The 19145-nt window shown below is 46.5% G+C and overlaps 1 protein-coding gene across 1 annotated transcript; it reads left to right on the top strand.

The window, feature by feature from the left end:
* Positions 1-445: 445 nt before the first annotated feature.
* LOC120645921 lies at positions 446-18480 on the top strand. Its single transcript, XM_039922633.1, has 4 exons — positions 446-626; positions 16454-17233; positions 17328-17491; positions 17998-18480. Exons 1-4 carry the CDS (start codon positions 446-448, stop codon positions 18478-18480), a joined length of 1608 nt encoding a protein of 535 aa, XP_039778567.1.
* Positions 18481-19145: the final 665 nt, after the last annotated feature.

Here is a 19145-nt window from a genome sequence, read left to right as displayed (position 1 = left end):
TATTGGGACTGCCCTAACCGGTTTATTATGTTAACCAAAGCTCAGTAATTGAGTTTTGGAGCGGAACCGCCCGGTGCCGTCCCGTCGCCTCGTGAGACGACGGCACCGGCCCGTGCTCCCAGGTCTCATCGACGGGAGCTCGCGCGTTGTACGCATCGTTCCCACTCAGCAACACCTTCGACGGATCGAGTGCGGGTGACCTTGTTTTGGCGCGCGATTCCAGCCATGGCGGCAAAATCTCCTAACGAGCACTGCCGTTTTCCCCGTAAAACTCCATCCCTCCACCGCACAAATTGCCGAAGCAGCAACTGCCGGACCATGAGTAAGGAGAATCACGAGGCTGCAACGATGCCAGATCTGCTAGCTGCAGCGGTGGCGTGGGGCTGGAAGGCCGCCTTGGCGGCGCAGGACCGGATTTGGCTACAACTACCTCTCTGTTGAAGCCATGGCGTCCTTCTCCGAGGGGATTCAGCTGCGCCGGTGCCTAAGCTTCAGCGGCGGTGCAATGCAACCATCTCCCCCACACAAGTCCACGGGGCCCTTCAACCAGCGACAAACTCAGCTGCTTGGTGCCAAGACAGTGGTGATAGCTCGGTGGAACCTCCATCTTCGGATCTGGGAGATTGGTAATAATTTTGTATGTGTTTCCTCTAAGAAATTATGTGTTTCAGCCTCTCAATTGCAACGAAATAAACTGTCTTGGTCATTCCAAATGCAATGAAATTAACTAGATTGTTAGCTGTCCATTGATGAACCACCTGTTTCTAGACCTGAAGTCTATTTCTTTGTCTTGCAGATTATAACTGATTTGTGTGTTTGGAACAGATTATATTTTAATTGATTTACCTTATAAAATTGATATATGCATTTTTATAAGTGCACATTGTATCTAAATCTATTGCTCTGTGGTCAATTATGTATCTATAGCTTGACAGATACAAATAACTTGTTACAATAGAACTTGTCTATCTATGATAATTACTAAATTTATCTTGTATTGTTGTGCCATAGTGATAACAAAATGCAGTTAGCTGATATCTATGTAAGTCTATTGAGTTCACGGTTCTATGTTACGGTTATATGATTACAATTGTTTTTTTTAATCTAGGCACAACCTGGACATTTTTGTCCTGGAGTTCTTCTTGCTACTCCGCTAACCACTCCACTCTGGAATGATTGAGGAGCTGATTGATGAAGGCCTGGGCGACTGACTTCTTGTCATGTGATGCAAAACCTACTAAATTATTCAGCTAGCAAACTGAGATGAAATTATAGTCTGTCTGACAATAATTTGTGGACAGCTGCAACCTTACTACAAGTTAATGATCAATTATATTTGTGAAATGGTTCCTATACAATGTTACTATATTTTATTTGTCTACTCATGATGAAATCTGTTCTGGACATTGGTGAGCTTGTGCACATATTATCTGATCAAGATAGGCAGAACATTGTCACTGGTCTGGATGTAGCAATGCCTGCCCCTTCTTTGACAGGTACACAGTAGATGCCTTGTTTGATCAAATCTGAATTAAAAAAATATATAAAGTGATCTTGGTTGCTGATTGCACGCACCTGAGTTTCAGAAGGAAAAGATGTGAAGAACATACAGAAAAGCTTGCGTGCTCTGACCCCTAAAATCAGTGATGAAGATGAAGACCCGTATGCTGCTGAATCGTGGATGGTTCATGGAGCTCTGGACATGGCAGAGCATCTGGCCAAAAATCTAACATCAGATTCTTATTACATGCACCATCTCTGCTAGTGTATCAGAGGATTAACTATATTTTGGTATGTGGAAACTGTGTAGCTGCTTGAGATGTCTTCTTGTGATGAAAAGATTCATATCCCGAAAGCATACTTTGATATATGCAACAAAATAGTACACAACGATCGATTGTATGATTGATCATCATGTTTTATTGAGGAACGAGAGTACTCTATCCTGCTTGTGATGAGTGAATTGTCAACCGTGCGTTGTGATCGTGCGCTTGGTCTTTGGATTGCAGGTACACGGGCGTCGAGTGTCAACGGGTAGCTGCCGTGGAGGTGCTGTGGCCGATGGACCGTGCAGTGGACGGCGGTGAAGGGCAGTCGGGACCGGAGCTCGGACCGGGCGGCAGCTGTGGCGTCCACTCCTGGATCGAGGGCGCAAGCGGCTACGGAAGGCGGGATTCTTGGTTTGCGCCACAAAACCAAGGAGGTGGACGGTAGTTGAAGACGCCAAGTCGTGGAGGCACGGGCGTCGGTCTCGGGACTGACGGAGGCGACGGGCGTCGACGGCGTCTAGGGCCTCGCTGCGGGCGAGGAGGTGATGGGCGTCGGACGGCGTCTAGGGCCGTCAGAAGGCCGAGGCGGGAACGGCGTCTAGGGCCACGGCGCGGAGGCGGGAATCTTCCCGCGCGTGAGGTTTTGGCGGTTTTCTCAAAACCGGCCACCTACCCGGGTTTCGCGGACCCTCCAAAACCGCGGACTGGATCTTCATCAAGACGGCGGCATCGCGGAGAAGACTTCGTTTCGAAGAAAGAACCTCGGCCGTCGGATGAGATTATTGTACAGGGGGTGCTGCAGGCCAACCGGTCTGACCGGTCTAACCAACCGGTCTGACCAGTCCAGCGTACCGGTCTAACCAGTCCCGCGGGTATAAATACCCCTTCACTTGTGTTAGATCAAGTGCGGCTTTTGTATTGCATCCGTGAATTGTTCTGTTCCCCAGGCCGCTGCCCCTGCATCTCTCTCTCCCTGTTCATCTCTTTAGGGGAGATTTGAATGTTGTTTGTGTGAGAACTCTTGTGGATTTTATTGGGAAAGGAGGCCCTAACCTCCTCGTGCCCTCTGGGCGGTTGGAATCAATTCATCTCCTCGTTTTGTGCCTGGTTTGATGAAATTTCGATTTTGTTTTCGGTGCACTTGATTGCGAGGAGGTTTTGAGTTCTTTGCTGTGATTCCCGTGCCACTAACTCTGTCTTAAACCCTCTGGAATCACTGGCTGGTTCGAATTCGAGTTCTTGAGTTTTTGAGAAAATCTCAATCCCTTTTGATCTCCCCCATAATTCTCAAGATTCATTGATCTTTAGGCCAAGATCTTTTGGGGATATCTTCACGGGGTAGGGGCGAAGCAATCCCCCAAGTTTCATCGGTTTTTGTGGTCATTTACTCGAGATTCACCATTTGAATCCATTTTCTCGTGGGTTTTCTCGGTGCTACCGGTCAGACCGGTAGGCAAGACTGGTCAGACCTGTCTGCTTGCTCTTGAACTGCCGCGACCGGTTAGACCGGTGCAGTGCACCGGTCAGACCGGTCCTGGCTGTTCAGATCAGCTGTTTTCCCGATTTGCTTCCGATTTGCTGCGTGGTTTCGCTCGCTCGTTCAAGGACTTTTGTGTTGGTTTAGCTTTTCAGTAGCTACTCCAAACTTTGGTCAGAACGCTTGAGGGCTTGGGTGATTTTGGGACATAGGCCGACGATTTGAATTTCGAAAAATTTTTTGATCGGCTCCCATTCACCCCCCCTCTGGTCGCCGGATTCGGTCCTTCAATTGGTATCAGAGCTTGGTTGAGGTTTTTAGTACCTTAACCGGTTCGAAAACCACTCGGCGACCATGGCGAGTCTTGGTAAGATCCCGGTATTTTCCGGCGAGGATTATGCCTACTGGAAGGTTCGCATGAGAGCCTTCCTGCAGAGCATGGGAGCCGATGTCTGGGAGATTACCACGAACCAGCTTTACGAGGTGCTGGCTATTCGGACCACGCCTCTTCAGGTGACCCAGCACGAGGCTAACGCCAAGGCTGTCAATGCCTTGTTCGCTGGCGTTTCTCGTGCGGAGTTCTCACGCGTCCAGGGTTTTCAGGAAGCCCACAAGATTTGGACGTGCCTTGAGAACTACCACGAGGGTACACCTCAGGTGAAGGCCAGACTGTTCGAGACTCACCGGCGTGAGTACGAGAACTTCACACAGAAGCCGGGTGAGAGCATTGACCTGATGTTCAGTCATTTTCAGTCGATTGTGAACAAGGTCAATGCGAACAGATCTGCTTGTGTCCTTGAGTACACAGAGCACGAGAAGGCTCTCAAGTTGCTCTACGCACTTGACCGCTCTGTGTGGGATCTCAAGGTGAACACGATCATTGAGTCTGCAGGCTATGAGACTCTGATCGTGAACGAGCTTTTCAGCAAGCTCAAGGCTACGGAGGTGGATAATCAGACACGAGCCAAGCTCAATGGTGCCCCTCCTTCCAAGAGCGTCGCTCTTGTGACTGGCCCAGGTGGATCGAGCTCTAACGCTAACTCTTCTCTTGGCTTTTCTCTTGCCTCTTTGCCTTCTGTTTCAGATGAGCAGTTGGAGATGCTGGGCGACGACGACTTGTGCCTTCTCATCAGCAAGTTTCAGCGCGTCTACCACAACAGGCAGAGGAAGAAGAACCCCGGGTGCTACAACTGCGGCGATCTGAACCACTTCATCGCCGATTGCCCCAAGAAGTCCGGCGGTGGCCAGAACAACTCCTTCGACTACTACTGCCACCGCGACCGCGACGAGGGAGGCTCCAACAAGGAGCGTCGGCGCCACAAGCACCGCAGTCGTGACAGGGGAGGACGCTTCGACAAGGAGTCGCTCAAGAAGCGCTTCCAGTACAAGGCCAAGAAGCGGGAGCCTTCTTGGCGCAGCTCAGCGACCTCGACAAGAGCTCCGACACCGACCGCTCTTCTTCACCGACCTCCGATGACGACAACGACAAGAAGAAGAAGAAGAAGCGGAACAAGGAAGCCACCGGCTTCATCGGCCTTTGCTTGGCGGCCGGTCGACGCAAGAGCTTCTGCACCTTGGCGGGCGAAGCCGATGGTGCTCGTGCGTCTTCGGGTGGACATGCTACACCGAGACACTCCAGCTCTTCTCCTGGATCCGAGAGCGATTCAGAGGTAAACTCCACGATTGACCTGCTTGATACAGAGGTTAGGGAGTTGTACGCCGCTCTCGACAATTAGAAGCGGCTGCTTAAGGAAGCAGCTAGAGAGCGTAGAAAGCTTAGGGCTGATCTGGCTTGTGCTAGGGAGAAGTCTAGTGAGGATGAGTACGCTGGCTGCATATCTCACATGAACGATCTTGTTGCTCTCCGTGCCAAGCATGATGAGAACGTCGCGAACTTAGATGTTGCTAAGATTTCGCTTGCTGACGTGTCTCATGAGCTCGCAAAGGCCAAGCATGAACTAGAACTGGTTAAGGATGCTTCTATTGTTAGCGATGTGCTTGAATGCGAGTAGTGTCCTATTTTAAGTCTGATCTAGCTTTGTTGCAGTCCAAGTTTGCTACTGTTGTGTGCGAGCTAGAGGAGATGAAGTCTAGGCCAGTTTTGCTTGGTGCTTGTAAGCTTTGTCCCACGCTTAGGTCGGAGCTAGAGGAGAAGAACGCTTTGATCAAGTCTTTTGGAAAGACAAAGGTCATAGAGTCTAGCCCACCTATTGACTGCTCTGTTTGCCCTGGTTTGATATCTGATTTGGATAATCTTGCGGTAGAGAAAGCCAACCTAGAGAATGAGAATACCTATCTTAGGGCGATTCTGAGTTGGGTTTCTAGCAGTGAGCCGCAATTGGGCATGATGATTAAGCAGTTCAAGTATGGTGATGGGTTTGGGGTCGGTTACACGTACACAAAGTCAGACTTTGACAGGTTGTACGGTAAGATTGGCAAGGCTGCTAGAAACACTGCTAGCATGAGCATGCAGCCTTCGCTTGTTGACCCCGCGGATGGTGTGCTTAAAGAACCACCGAAAGCACCTCCGCAGAAGCAGATTTGGGTTCCAAAGCCCAATGAGCTGAGGAACTCCCTCGACACGATCCCTGTTGCCACAGCCCAGGTTGCCCAGAAGAAGAGGGCTGCTCCTCCCCGTCCGCAGGCTAGGCCTCCACCTCCCAAGCGTGAGGTGAGGTACCACTGCGAGTTCTGTGACAGGGAAGGTCACCTGGAGGAGTTTTGCTTTAGGAGGAAGCGGGCTGTGAGGAGAGAGCAGGAGAGACGGAATGCGGACATGTACTCTGCTCGGGTGCATGGTCCTTCTCGGTGTGGTGATAGGCGAGATGCTAGGGCGCGCCGTGTAGGTGGAGGTCTGGGAGATGGTGGTGGTTACCGTGCTCCAGCAGGTGGTCGCTTTGCCGGCCGTGCACCTGGTCGTTGTCAGTACGGCTATGGACCACGAGACCGAGGCTTTGGAGGAGGTTTTGAGGCTCCACACTTTCCTCGCGGTGGTGTTCGTCAGTCACATGGTAGACGGGACGGGGGATACGCTTTGTCTGGTTTTGCTAACCCTTCTGTAGAGCAAATGGCTCGACACTGGTTTGCTTCTCACTTTGCTAACCCCAGTGTTGAGACATTTGCTCACCCTTTGTCTCACTACTGATGTGCAGGTCGGAGGCTTGGAGAACAGGTGGATCATGGACTCCGGTTGTTCGCGCCACATGACCGGAAATGACAAATGGTTCTCCAGCCTCACCCCGATGCGCTCAAAGGAGTACATTGTGTTCGGGGATAATGGAAGAGGAAAGGTACGTGGACTTGGCGCTGTTCGAGTTTCTGATCGCTTTACCCTGAGAGAAGTTGCTTTGGTTTCGAATCTTGGTTTTAATTTGCTCTCTGTTTCGCAACTTCTTGATGAGGGGTTTGAGGTTCGCTTCAAGGAGGGCTGTTCGCGTGTTTTGGATTCCAGGGGAGATTTGGTTTGCTGGATTACACCTCGCGATCGAGTTTTCTTGGTTGACTTCTCTGGAACTCCTTTTGGCCCTTCTCATTGCTTGATGGCTGGTCCTTCTTCTGATTTGTGGAAGTGGCATAGGAGACTAGGACATTTGAGCTTCGATTTGTTGTCGAGACTGAGCTCACTTGGCCTGATCCGAGGATTGCCCAAACTAAAGTTTGAGAATAACCTTGTTTGCCATCCGTGTCGCCACGGGAAAATGATTGCCGCTTCTCATCCGCCTGTTAATCAGGTGATGACCGCTCACCCTGGAAAATTGTTACACATGGACACAGTAGGTCCTTCTCGGGTGATGTCTGTTGGTGGGAAGTGGTATGTTATTGTGATTGTGGACGACTTTTCTCGCTATTCTTGGGTCTTTTTCATGAGAACCAAGGATGAGGCTTTCGAATTTGTTCGAGACTTGATCTTGAGGTTGAAAAATGAGCTACCCCAGGCCATACGAGCGATTCGCAGTGATAATGGCACAAAATTCGAAAATGCTCGTTTTGACGCCTTTTGCAGTGATCAAGGGCTTGAACATCAGTATTCTTCTCCCTATACTCCACAGCAGAATGGAGTTGTAGAGCGGAAGAATCGGACGCTGGTTGAGATGGCGAGGACGATGCTCGATGAGCATAGGACTCCTCGCAAATATTGGGCTGAGGCGGTTAACACCGCTTGTTACGTGTCCAACCACATTTTCTTGCGTGCTTTCATGCACATGACTTCTTATGAGTTGCGGTTTGGACGCCAGCCCCGTGTTGACCATCTCAGAGTTTTTGGTTGCCGGTGCTTTGGGATGAAAGATGGAAATCTTGATAAATTTGAGTCTCGCTCGTATGACGGTATTTTTCTCAGTTATGCTTCTCACTCTAGAGCGTACCGTGTGCTGATTATTGATACTAACATCGTCAGAGAGACTTGTGAAGTCACTTTCGACGAGACTGCACCGTGCAATTCTTCTGTCTTTGAAGTTGCAGGAGATGATGAGCTCGGCACCTCCATCTTTGAAGATGAGGAGGAAGAAGCTGCAGATGGCGAGGCTGAGGCTACCACGTGTGCTGTGGACCCAGCTATCTCTGCTACGAGCTCAGACGATGACGACGGCCCCGACCCGACTACGTCTACTTCCCGGGGGCTGTTCGAGGAGGTGACTCAGGCTACACCAGCTGCACCTGAGGAGGCACCAGCTTTGGTTGAGGAGGAGGCGACTTCGACACGGGAAGCACCGCGACATATTCAGCGTCGCCATCCACCTCAACAGATGCTAGGTGATCTCAACGAGCGAGTCACCAGGTCCAAGGTAACAAGTATCGCTGGCTTTGCTCATTCAGCGTTTGTTGCCTCTTTTGAGCCCAAAGATATTGGACACGCTCTTTCTGATTCTAATTGGGTCAATGCCATGCATGAGGAACTTGAAAATTTTGAAAGAAACCAAGTTTGGGTCTTAGTCGAGCCTCCACCTACTTGTAATCCCATCGGAACGAAGTGAGTTTTCAAAAACAAGCAGGGTGAGGATGGTTTGGTTGTTCAAAACAAGGCTCGTCTTGTTGCCCAGGAGTTTTGCCAAAAAGAGGGTATTGATTTTGAGGAAACCTTTGCTCCTGTTGCTCGTTTGGAGGCTATTCGAATCTTTCTTGCATTTGCTACTTCCAAGGGTTCTAAGGTTTTTCAAATGGATGTTAAATCTGCCTTCTTGAATGGTTTTATCGAAAAAGAGGTTTATGTGAAGCAACCCCCTGGTTTCGAAAATCCCAAGTTTCCAAACCGTCCTTATAAACTCCAGAAAGCTCTTTACGGTTTGAAACAGGCACCTAGAGCTTGGTGTGATAGATTGAAAACTTTTTTGCTGGCTCAGGGCTTTAAAATGGGATGTGTTGATAAAACTTTGTTCCTCATGCGATCTGGCACTGACTTCCTTTTGGTTCAGATATACGTGGATGATATTATCTTTGGTGGCTCTTCTCACACTCTTGTCTCTAAGTTTTCTGAGCAGATGTCCAGGGAGTTCAAGATGAGCATGATGGGTGAGTTGCAGTTCTTCCTCGGGCTGCAGATCAAGCAAACTCCTCAGGGCACTTTTGTCCATCAAGCCAAGTACACTAGAGACTTGCTGCGGAAGTTCGACTTGAGCGACTTGTCTCCTCAGCCGACTCCGATCAGCACATCTACAGCGCTTGATGAGGACTCGGTCGGCGAGGCGGTGGACCAGAAGGAGTATAGGAGCATGATCGGCTCTCTCCTGTACCTGACGGTGACGCGACCGGACATCCAGTTCGGCGTCTGCCTTTGTGCGCGTTACCAGGCTTCTCTGCGCACTTCCCACAGGTAGGTGGTGAAACGCATCTTCAGGTATTTGAAATTCACCCCTGAATTTGGTCTTTGGTATTCTGCGGACTCTTCTCTGGTTTTGGTGGGCTTTTATGATGCCGATTTCGGTGGGTGTCGGTTGGATCGCAAGTCGACATCCGGCACTTGTCAATTTCTCGGTACATCTTTGGTGTCTTGGTCCTCTCGCAAGCAGGCTAGCGTAGCGCTTTCTTCCACAGAAGTCGAGTATGTTGCCGCTGCTAGCTGCTGCTCCCAGATACTTTGGATGAAACAAACCTTGCAGGATTATGGCTTGAGTTTTGGTAGGGTTCCCATCTTTGTAGACAACATGTCAGCCATTAGCATTGCAATGAATCCTGTCCTACACTCCAGAACCAAACACATAGATATCTGGTTCCACTTCCTGCGAGATAACCATGAGAGAGGACACATAGACCTGATCCATGTCCCTTCAAAGAGGCAAACCGCAGATATCCTCACCAAACCGCTAGAGCAGGACACCTTTGCTCGCTTGCGAGGGGAGCTTGGGGTTTGTTACCTCTTTTGATCGCGTACTTTTGTTTTGGTTAGCTTGGTAGGTCTTTGTTTTGCTTCTCTTTGCTTTCTAGGTTTGGTAGTTGCATTGTGCATATGCATTGTACATTTTGCATTTTGCATTGTCTCACTTGCACTAGCATTCTTGTATACATTGCTATGATCTTCTAGTGCCTGCTAGTGTGAGTTGATAAACTTGATCATGTATAGCTTGCTCCACTGTGTATATGACATCATCTGAGTTAAGCTATTTTGTTTTGAAAATCTGAAAACATGATCACCCTGCTTTGGCTACTAGCATGTTAGGGCGTGTTGATGTGCTTTGCTATCTTATTCATGCTAGTATAGCCTTCTGTTCAGCAATTCACACTTGAAATGATCTAAATCTGATAAAATTGCTTGAACTGTTCTTGAAATGGATTGAAAAGATCCAGGTGGGATTGCTTGTCGCACTGATTGAGCTTTCGGGACGGCTCACTTTGCACTTTTGAGAACCCGGGCAAGGCTGTGCATGACTGAAATGAGTGCCTTAAGCTTCTGATTGTCTTTTGGCATAGACTTGGCCTCGTTGCTAAGTAAAGCATGACAAGCTTTCAACACCTGGCATTAAGAATTGCTTGATATAAATTTGATTGAAAAATGAATGTTCGCGACATGTTTTGGCTGGTTTGGCTCACCTGTATGAGTTTGAGTAGCACTGCTTTCCATTCCCTACTTGTTAGTGCTAGCTCATGGGTGATGCTTTTATTTCTCCTAAACTGAACTTGCCTAGATCTAGACTGATTTGATATACCCTGTTGAGCTAGATGCAGGTCTTGTTTATGGATGCACACATGCTTGAGACTAGATGTTGCTCATATCTTTGTATCCCTAAATGCTTTCACTTACATCTCCTGCATTGCATTCATTGCATAGCATCTGTTCAGGGGGAGTCTCAGCTTCAGGGGGAGCTCTAGGTCTTTGTAGCCTTGATGTGTGCATGTGCCAACAAGGGGGAGAATTTTGAGAGAAGTGATCGAACAAGGGGGAGACTTGTTTGATTTTTGAAAAACTTGTTGAGCACAGGGCTTTGTGAGTGCATCATTTTGGGAGAGTTGCACTTGTGAGAGGGAAAAATTTTGCTTGGGGAGTTTCTGCTTTGTTTTTGGCTCCTGGTTTTCTCATTTTCCCTCTGCTTCTTGCATGACTGCGTTGAGCACTACCTCTGTCTTTGAGGAGTCATGTTTTGGCTATTGATCGATTGCGTCGAGCCGTTGCCCTTGTCTTAGGGGATCGATCTTTGCTTGAGTAAGTGACTGTTCTTGCCTTTCTGAGCTTTTTGTCACTTGCTTGAGTTCTTCTCTTTCGTGCTTCTTTGTTCTTCTTTGGTTTCACTTCTCTTGGTTCGTCTGTGGTGTGTTGACAATGCACTCATCAAGGGGGAGATTGAGGAACGAGAGTACTCTATCCTGCTTGTGATGAGTGAATTGTCAACTGTGCGGTGTGATCGTGTGCTTGGTCTTTGGATTGCAGGTACACGGGCGTCGAGTGTCGACGGGGAGCTGCCGTGGAGGTGCTGTGGCCGATGGACCGTGCGGTGGACGACGGTGAAGGGCAATCGGGACCGGAGCTCGGACCGGGCGGCAGCTATGGCGTCCACTCCTGGATCGAGGGCACAAGCGGCGACGGAAGGCGGGTTTCTTGGTTTGCGCCACAAAACCAAGGAGGCGGACGGCGGTTGAAGACGCCAAGTCGTGGAGGCACGGGCGTCGGTCTCGGGACTGACGGAGGCAACGGGTGTCGACGGCGTCTAGGGCCTCGCTGCGGGCGAGGAGGTGACGGGCGTCGGACGGCGTCTAGGGCCGTCAGAAGGCCGAGGCAGGAACGGCGTCTAGGGCCACGGCGCGGAGGCGGGAATCTTCCCGCGCGTGAGGTTTTGGCGGTTTTCTCAAAACCGGCCACCTACCCGGGTTTCGCGGACCCTCCAAAACCGCGGACTGGATCTTCATCAAGACGGCGGTATCGCGGAGAAGACTTCATTTCGAAGAAAGAACCTCGGCCGTCGGATGAGATCGTTGTACAGGGGGTGCTGCAGGCCAACCGGTCTGACCGGTCCCTGGCACCGGTCAGACCAGTCTAACCAACCGGTCTGACCGGTCCAGCGTATCGGTCTGACCGGTCCCGCTGGTATAAATACTCATTCACTTGTGTTAGGTCAAGTGCGGCTTTTGTATTGCATCCGTGAATTGTTCTGTTCCCCAGGCCGCCGCCCCTGCGTCTCTCTCTCCCTCTCTCCCTGTTCATCTCTTCAGGGTAGATTTGAATGTTGTTTGTGTGAGAACTCTTGTGGATTTGATTGGGAAAGGAGGCCCTAACCTCCTCGTGCCCTCTGGGCGGTTGGAATCAATCCATCTCCTCGTTTTGTGCCTTGTTTGATGAAATTTCGATTTCGTTTTTGGTGCACTTGATTGCGAGGAGGTTTTGAGTTCTTTGCTGTGATTCCCGTGCCACTAACTCTGTCTTAAACCCTCTGGAATCACTGGCTGGTTCAAATTCGAGTTCTTGAGTTCTTGAGAAAACCCCAATCCCTTTTGATCTCCCCCATAATTCTCAAGATTCGTTGATCTTTAGGCCGAGATCTTTTGGGGATATGTTCACGGGGTAGGGGCGAAGCAATCCCCCAAGTTTCATCGGTTTTCGTGGTCATTTACTCGAGATTCACCGTTTGAATCCATTTTCTCGTGGGTTTTCTGGGTGCTACCAGTCAGACCGGTAGGCAAGACCGGTCAGACCGGTCTGCTTGCTCTTGAACTGCCGCGACCGTTCAGACCGGTCCAGTGCACCGGTCAGACCGGTCCTGGCTGTTCAGATCAGCTGTTTTTCCGATTTGCTTCCGATTTGCTGCGTGGTTTCGCTCGCTCGTTCAAGGATTTTTGTGTTGGTTTAGCTTTTCAGTAGCTACTCCAAACTTTGGTCAGAACGCTTGAGGGCTTGGGTGATTTTGGGACATAGGCCGACGATTTGAATTTCGAAAAAAAAATTGATCGGCTCCCATTCACCCTCCTCTAGTCGCCGGATTCGGTCCTTCATTTTTGTATCCATGTATATATTAAATAACTAATAGACACACTAACCTGCTTAGCCATATAGTGCTTTGTGCGTTAGACAGAAGGTGAGGAGCATCAGAATTCAACCCTCTGCTATTGTACAATCCTGACGCCTCTCTGACATATAGGTACTGTGCTAGGAGTGCGGTTGTATGTCATCCAAGAAAGATGAATTTGATTGTCTTCTAAAAAAACTAACCTCCTCAGTCATCGATTTGTGCGTATGTATTTCGGCCCAGCTTCATTTGCCACTGGGCCGATGCGTTGTACGTAGCTTACTTTTCTACGCGTAGTACTAGCAGAGCGCTGTTGGGGCCGGGGTCCAGTAAACCTGTCACATAAGCCTCATCCACTCCAAATTTTATATTTTAGGCCTAAACTATTCTAACAAATCGGCTCATATGTATAATTCAGTCAAATTTATTAGAATATTTTTTGTTGATCCGAAATGATTTTTTAATTATTCTAGCAATAAAAAATTATTCAAAAATAAAAATAAATTATTCCGAAACAAAAAATAGTTATTAAGTCTTATGTGATGGTTTGACTGCCAGTCGTCCGAGCGACTCCTAATAATTAAGCCACCAAAGTTGTTACAAAATCAAGGAGGGGATCCTCCCAAACACTTGGGAGGTCCGGGTCCCGACTAAGACCAATGCGAGCGAGCTCATGTGCCACTCGATTACAAGCTTTAGGAATAGCAGAAAAAATAACATGATCAAAGTGCATCTCTAACACACCACGTGCTTCACTGAAAATGGCCCCACCAGGTGCTTGATCGTAAGCATTACATGTGTAGACCTGAAACCAGATTCGTCGAGTCTGTTTTAATAATCACTCGAGATATTCCACGGTTCAAGGCCGCCTCCAGTGCTGCCAAACATGCTTCCCCCTCTGCCGAAATAGCATCAGGAACTGAAGATAGGCATGCTTAATTAAGAGAGCGAGTTGATTATCAAAAAAGAAAAAAATGCCAGCGTCCCTTGGACGGTCCAGTTCCTATTTGGAAGGTTGCAATTTCTTAACCACGGCGGTTTCCAAACCAGCTTGCCACCGGTGGCTCACTGTCTTTGTTGGTGCATCGCCACAACAGCCCAATGCCAAGATGCCATTGGCCGTTGGGTAGTAGCCAAGCTCCGACCTGTGGTCCAACGCTACGATTAAGCATCCATGGGAGACGAGAATTTGATGTCAAAAAGCTAGGAAAATGTAAAATTAGTACAAAAAAGGATAAAAGTATTTGATTTTGATCAATTAGCATTACACTTGGTCGGCACTCTACATGGCGATAATATCGACTCGTGCAGTTAATAAAGTATTACTCATTTTCTGATGATAAAATTTAGTTCATTTCAACAACAATATGTTTTCCAATAGAACACTTTGAATAAGATATCTAATGGAAGCGCACGCCCTCCTTCGGTCATTATTTACCGCGGTACACATTTCACTTAAGCATCAGGATAAAGGAGCATACTCTCATTGTTCATTAATGAAAGGACTCCTAGAATTCTTAGGACAAATCATTATTTTCCCAATACGACTGCAAATTATTCCACATCCATGAAAAATTGTTCTCTGCTACTAGCTTTTTCCTTTCATTTAAAATTGCATTTCCTTCGCACTATAAATTATTACTCATTCATGAATATCTGTTCCAACTATATATATATATATATATATATATATATATATATATATATATATATATATATATATATATATATATATATATTGTTCTAGCAAATGTTCTATTGCTTAGTCACTGTTCCTATGTGTACAAATTATTGTTCTTCGAGTCATGAACAATTGTTCTTGCTACAAGTGAAAATTGGTCCATCTCTATGAATATTTGTTCTATATATGCCACTATTCCCTTGGCAGTACAAATTGTTCCTCATTCATATATATCTGTGTTTTAATAAGTATTTATATTTTATTTTCTCATGAAATATGATAGACTAGCAAACTATACAAATTATTGCTTCGATGTATGAACAATTATTCCCTGCTGCGAATACTAGTAGTTGCACTTCTATAAATACTTATTCGGCGCTACTTGATATTTGTTTGGTACTTCTTCTAATAAGACAAATGCAGATACTTTATCTTTCAGTTTATATTAATTACTTGTTTAATCTCTATGGACTACTGCTCTTCAATTACTACTACCATAAGTTAAATGTCCTATATATGGCAAGAAATTTTTACTATGAATGAACGTAGTGAATATGTATGCTATTATCACTTTCTTTTGACATGACTAGATTATTATATTCTTTTGAATAATCCAATTTCCTGGTAAGAAATAGTCGAATGTTGCCACGTAAACAGATTAAGACCCGACATTCATGAAAATATCCATACAAGTCCACTTCAGAAATTTACAAAGTTTGCTCTTCTAATATTTTTATGGATATGAATAAAGGCTAAAAAATATAATGTATACCAATACAATGATTTCAAGCATGCACACTGATACCTCTAAGCCTACATTAAGTAGTTGAGACATTGAGAGCCTGTGACCTCATTCGAGCATATGCACAGTTCAATTATATGTGATCCAACTGCTGGCTTTGCGGCCTTGAAAATTAGTGGCGCAAACTTGAGCATATATACAGCACAATGTACAACAATGTACACTATGTAAACTTCGGCATAAAGAGAATAACTAAGAGCAAGTATACTAAGCACCATCAGCCGGCGAAATAAACAGACACATAAATAGAATCCCATGTGGACGAGAGAGAAAACAGGAGAGAGACGCAAACGGGTGTTACTACTACAAAAATGATTTGTAGTAACGCCTCATTTTTTTAGGACCAAAAAGTCACCCGTTCCTATAAATGGAGCGAGGGTACTGTAGAAATGGTCCGCCCCTAAAGATGGCATCTTTAGGGGCGGCTGACCCCCTCTGCCGCCCCTAAAAATGGGTGCCATTTTTAGGGGTGGGTGGGGGGGTCAGCCGCCCCTACAAACAATCATTTTTAGGGGCGGCTCACCCCCATCCGCCCCTGAAAATGCCCTCATTTTCAGGGGCGGCTGAGGGGTGAGCCACCCCTAAAAGTATCATTTGTAGGGGCGGCTCATCCGCCCACTTGCCCCTAAAAAAGTATATAAAAATCTGTGTCCTTCTTCCTCCTCCCGACCCTCCATTATTGGCTCGGGGGATGTGCTCCCCAAGATCGAAAAAAGGAAAAAAGAGGGAGGTTTTCAACTCGATTTCCTTGAAGTTTGGGGCTCTAGGAGGTAAGTTGACGCTAATTTCTTATCATTCCTAAGCTCTTTTGTTAGATTTGTGGCTCAAATGGTGCTCTCTTTCCCTCTAACTAGCTCTAGATCTCCATGGTGTGGATTAGCCATTTGAGACACCATTTGCCTCAAACTTTTGGATGAAGTTGTGCTATTTTAGATGGAGAACAAGATTATCTAATCATTAGTATTGGATCTACATATTTTAGCCTCATTTCTAAGTAAAGTACTCACTAGATCGATGGAGGAGAGAGAAGAAGATTTGTTTTTTTCTATTTTCACTCACATGCATGATAGATTTTTTTGCAAGAAATTGTGTTACAATAATATGTTTGGTTTTTATTTTCTTATTTAGTATTATCTAAATTACATTTTATTAATATCTACGCTTATAGACTAGTATATATATTTGCAATGCCATTTATGGTTATTATACTTTGGAGAAATGAATTTATGTTTTCCCTAATTATTTACGGAAGTAGTTGCTTTTTTTAATTCATTTGAATTATTCGTTACTATTTAGAGATGGATAGGGCATGGATGTACACTGCAAAAAGGGCAGACGCCTATTTTCGTGGAAAGCTTAACAAATTCATTAAAGTTATCGAGAACCACGCAAGAAATGAGAAGACACAGCTGATGTGTTGTCCATGCTTTGACTGCCAGAATTTGAGAGTATTCAGCAGCCCAACTATAATCAGATCGCATGTGATAGTGAGGGGTTTTGTCAAGGACTATATGGTCTGGAAGCAACATGGTGAGACTGATGCTCCACCACCTCCGGCGAATAATCCACTGAGTCAAATCGTAGAGGACGACAATTTTGATAGAATGGTTAGTTCTTATTTTCATGATGGCGGAGATGATGATGGTGTTAGTGGATCCCATGGTGATGATGGTGGCACTGATGAAGTTGGGGTTAGTGGATCTCATGGTGATGATGTCGAGTGTCCCATGGATGGTGATAGTAGTGATGATGAACTTGATGATGGTGATTTTCTCGGCCAGTTGTTGCACCACACTAAAGCGGAGGTATTGGTTGCTAGTGCCCAGGGGTTAGCAAACTTTGAGACGGTCAAAAAATCAGCTGAGGAACTTATTTATGACTGCTCGAAGGGATGCCCGAAATATTGGATCGTGCTTCGTTTCATACTTGAGCTGTTGACTCTGAAGGCTAAGCATAGTTGGTCAGATAGTAGTTTCAATGATCTGCTGCGTATCTTGGCTTGGTTACTTCCAAAGCCAAATAAAATGCTAGCCAACACATATAGAGCAAAGAAGCTTGTCAGCCCATTTGCCATGGGTATGGAAAGAATCCATGCCAGTCCTAATCATTGTATATTGTATCGTGAGGACACTTTTAAAGATATGAAAAAATGCCCTGTATGTTCCGCAAGTCGCTACAAAAACAATTGCTGGATACTGTGGTGATGACAATCAAGATCCAACCAATGTTAATAAGGGGAAGGGGAATGTGGCGAAGAATAATAGTGCTGCCTCCATTGAGCCAGATGACGCTACTTTAGGCATTTCTGAGAAGCAGAGCAGAATTCCAGCCATGGTTATGTGGTACCTCCCAGTTTCCGATCGCCTTAGGCGTTTCTTCTCGAACCCAAAGGATGCTGAGCTGATGCGCTAGTGGGATTCAGATAAGCACAAAAAGGGTAACAGAAAGCTCCAACATCCAGCTGATGCTCGGCAGTGGAAGGAATTCGATGACAAGTACTATCTAAAATTTGGGAATGACCCAAGAAATGTTCGGTTCGCGCTGAGTACGGATGGAATGAATCCGTTTGGTGAAAGAAGTAGCACCCACAGCACATGGCCAGTGATACTAACAATGTACAACGTGCCTACATGGCTGTGCCAGAACAGGAAGTATCTTTTGCTATCCGTGCTTATATAGGGCCCCAAGCATCCTGGTATCGATATAGACGTTTTTCTTGAGCCTCTGATGCAAGAGATGGAAACTTTATGGAGGGAGGGTATCGATATATATATGATGGTTTTGCACGGCAGCCCTTTAATCTTAGAGCTATTATATTCGTCACTATCCATGATTATCAGGCATTGTTTGTCCTGTCAGGACAGATCAAAGGTACAACGGGATGCACGGTGTGCGTGGATGACATCGTATCATCTTTTCTTGAGGGTTCTCGGAAGGTAGTTTACCTTGGATATAGACGCTTCTTGGTTGAAGGGCATAGGTACCGATGTAAGAAGTTCTATAATCATTTTGATGGCTACCCTGAATTCCGTTCTACTCCAGAACGACGAGACGGGCATTATGTTTTCAATATGGTCCGAAATGTCAAGGTCATTTATGGGAAGAAGAAGGAAGATGGGAAGAAGAGAAAGAGAGATAAGGCACCTATCGAAGGCGTACTATTCAAGAAACAGTCCATCTTCTACAAGTACTCGCCGTATTGGGCAGATCTTGAGGTCCGCCATGCAATTGATGGTATGCACCTGAAGAAGAATGTGTTTGGTAACACAATTGGGCTCCTTCTAGAGACATCAGCCAAAACAAAGGATACGTACAAGTCATGACAGGACTTGGTAGCCATGAAGATAAGAAAAGACCTTCACCCTGTTGACAAAGGGAATGGTAGATATGAACTTCCCCCAGCTAGCTACAACTTGACACGTGATGAGAAGAAAGCGATGTGTGAGAGCTTAAGAGGGATCAGAGTCCCGAGTCGTTTCACATCCAACATAAGGAAACTAGTGTCGATGAAAGATTTGTCACTATACAGCTATAACTATCATGATTGTCATGTGTTGCTTACGTTGTTCCTCCCGATTGCAATCAGAGCGATCAAGCCAGTATATGTAAGGATGGTAATCACTCGTTATGATACTTCTTCAATAGGATTTCACAAAATGTGATAGATGAAGATGAGTTGCAGGATCTCAAAGAATTCATTGGGGGAAACTATGGCGCAGCTGGAGATGTGCTTCCCTCCGGGGGTTTTTGACATAACCGAACACCTAATGATTCACATGGTTGACCAGATACGGGCACTTGGTCCACTTTACCTTCATGAAATGTGGACGTACGCATCGTTTTATGTCCATCCTCAACCCGTTGCGTACTGAATCGTGCTCATCCTGAGGGGTCCATGATAGAGGGATACAATACCGAGGAAGTCATCGAGTCTTGCCTAGGTTATCTAAAGGATAACATATCCCTTGGTTTGCCAATTCCACGTTTT

The sequence above is a fragment of the Panicum virgatum genome, chromosome 8K, assembly GCF_016808335.1.
Source record: "Panicum virgatum strain AP13 chromosome 8K, P.virgatum_v5, whole genome shotgun sequence".
NCBI lineage: Eukaryota > Viridiplantae > Streptophyta > Magnoliopsida > Poales > Poaceae > Panicum > Panicum virgatum.
Note: the sequence above shows the minus strand (reverse complement) of the source record. Positions and strands in the feature narration are given on the sequence as shown.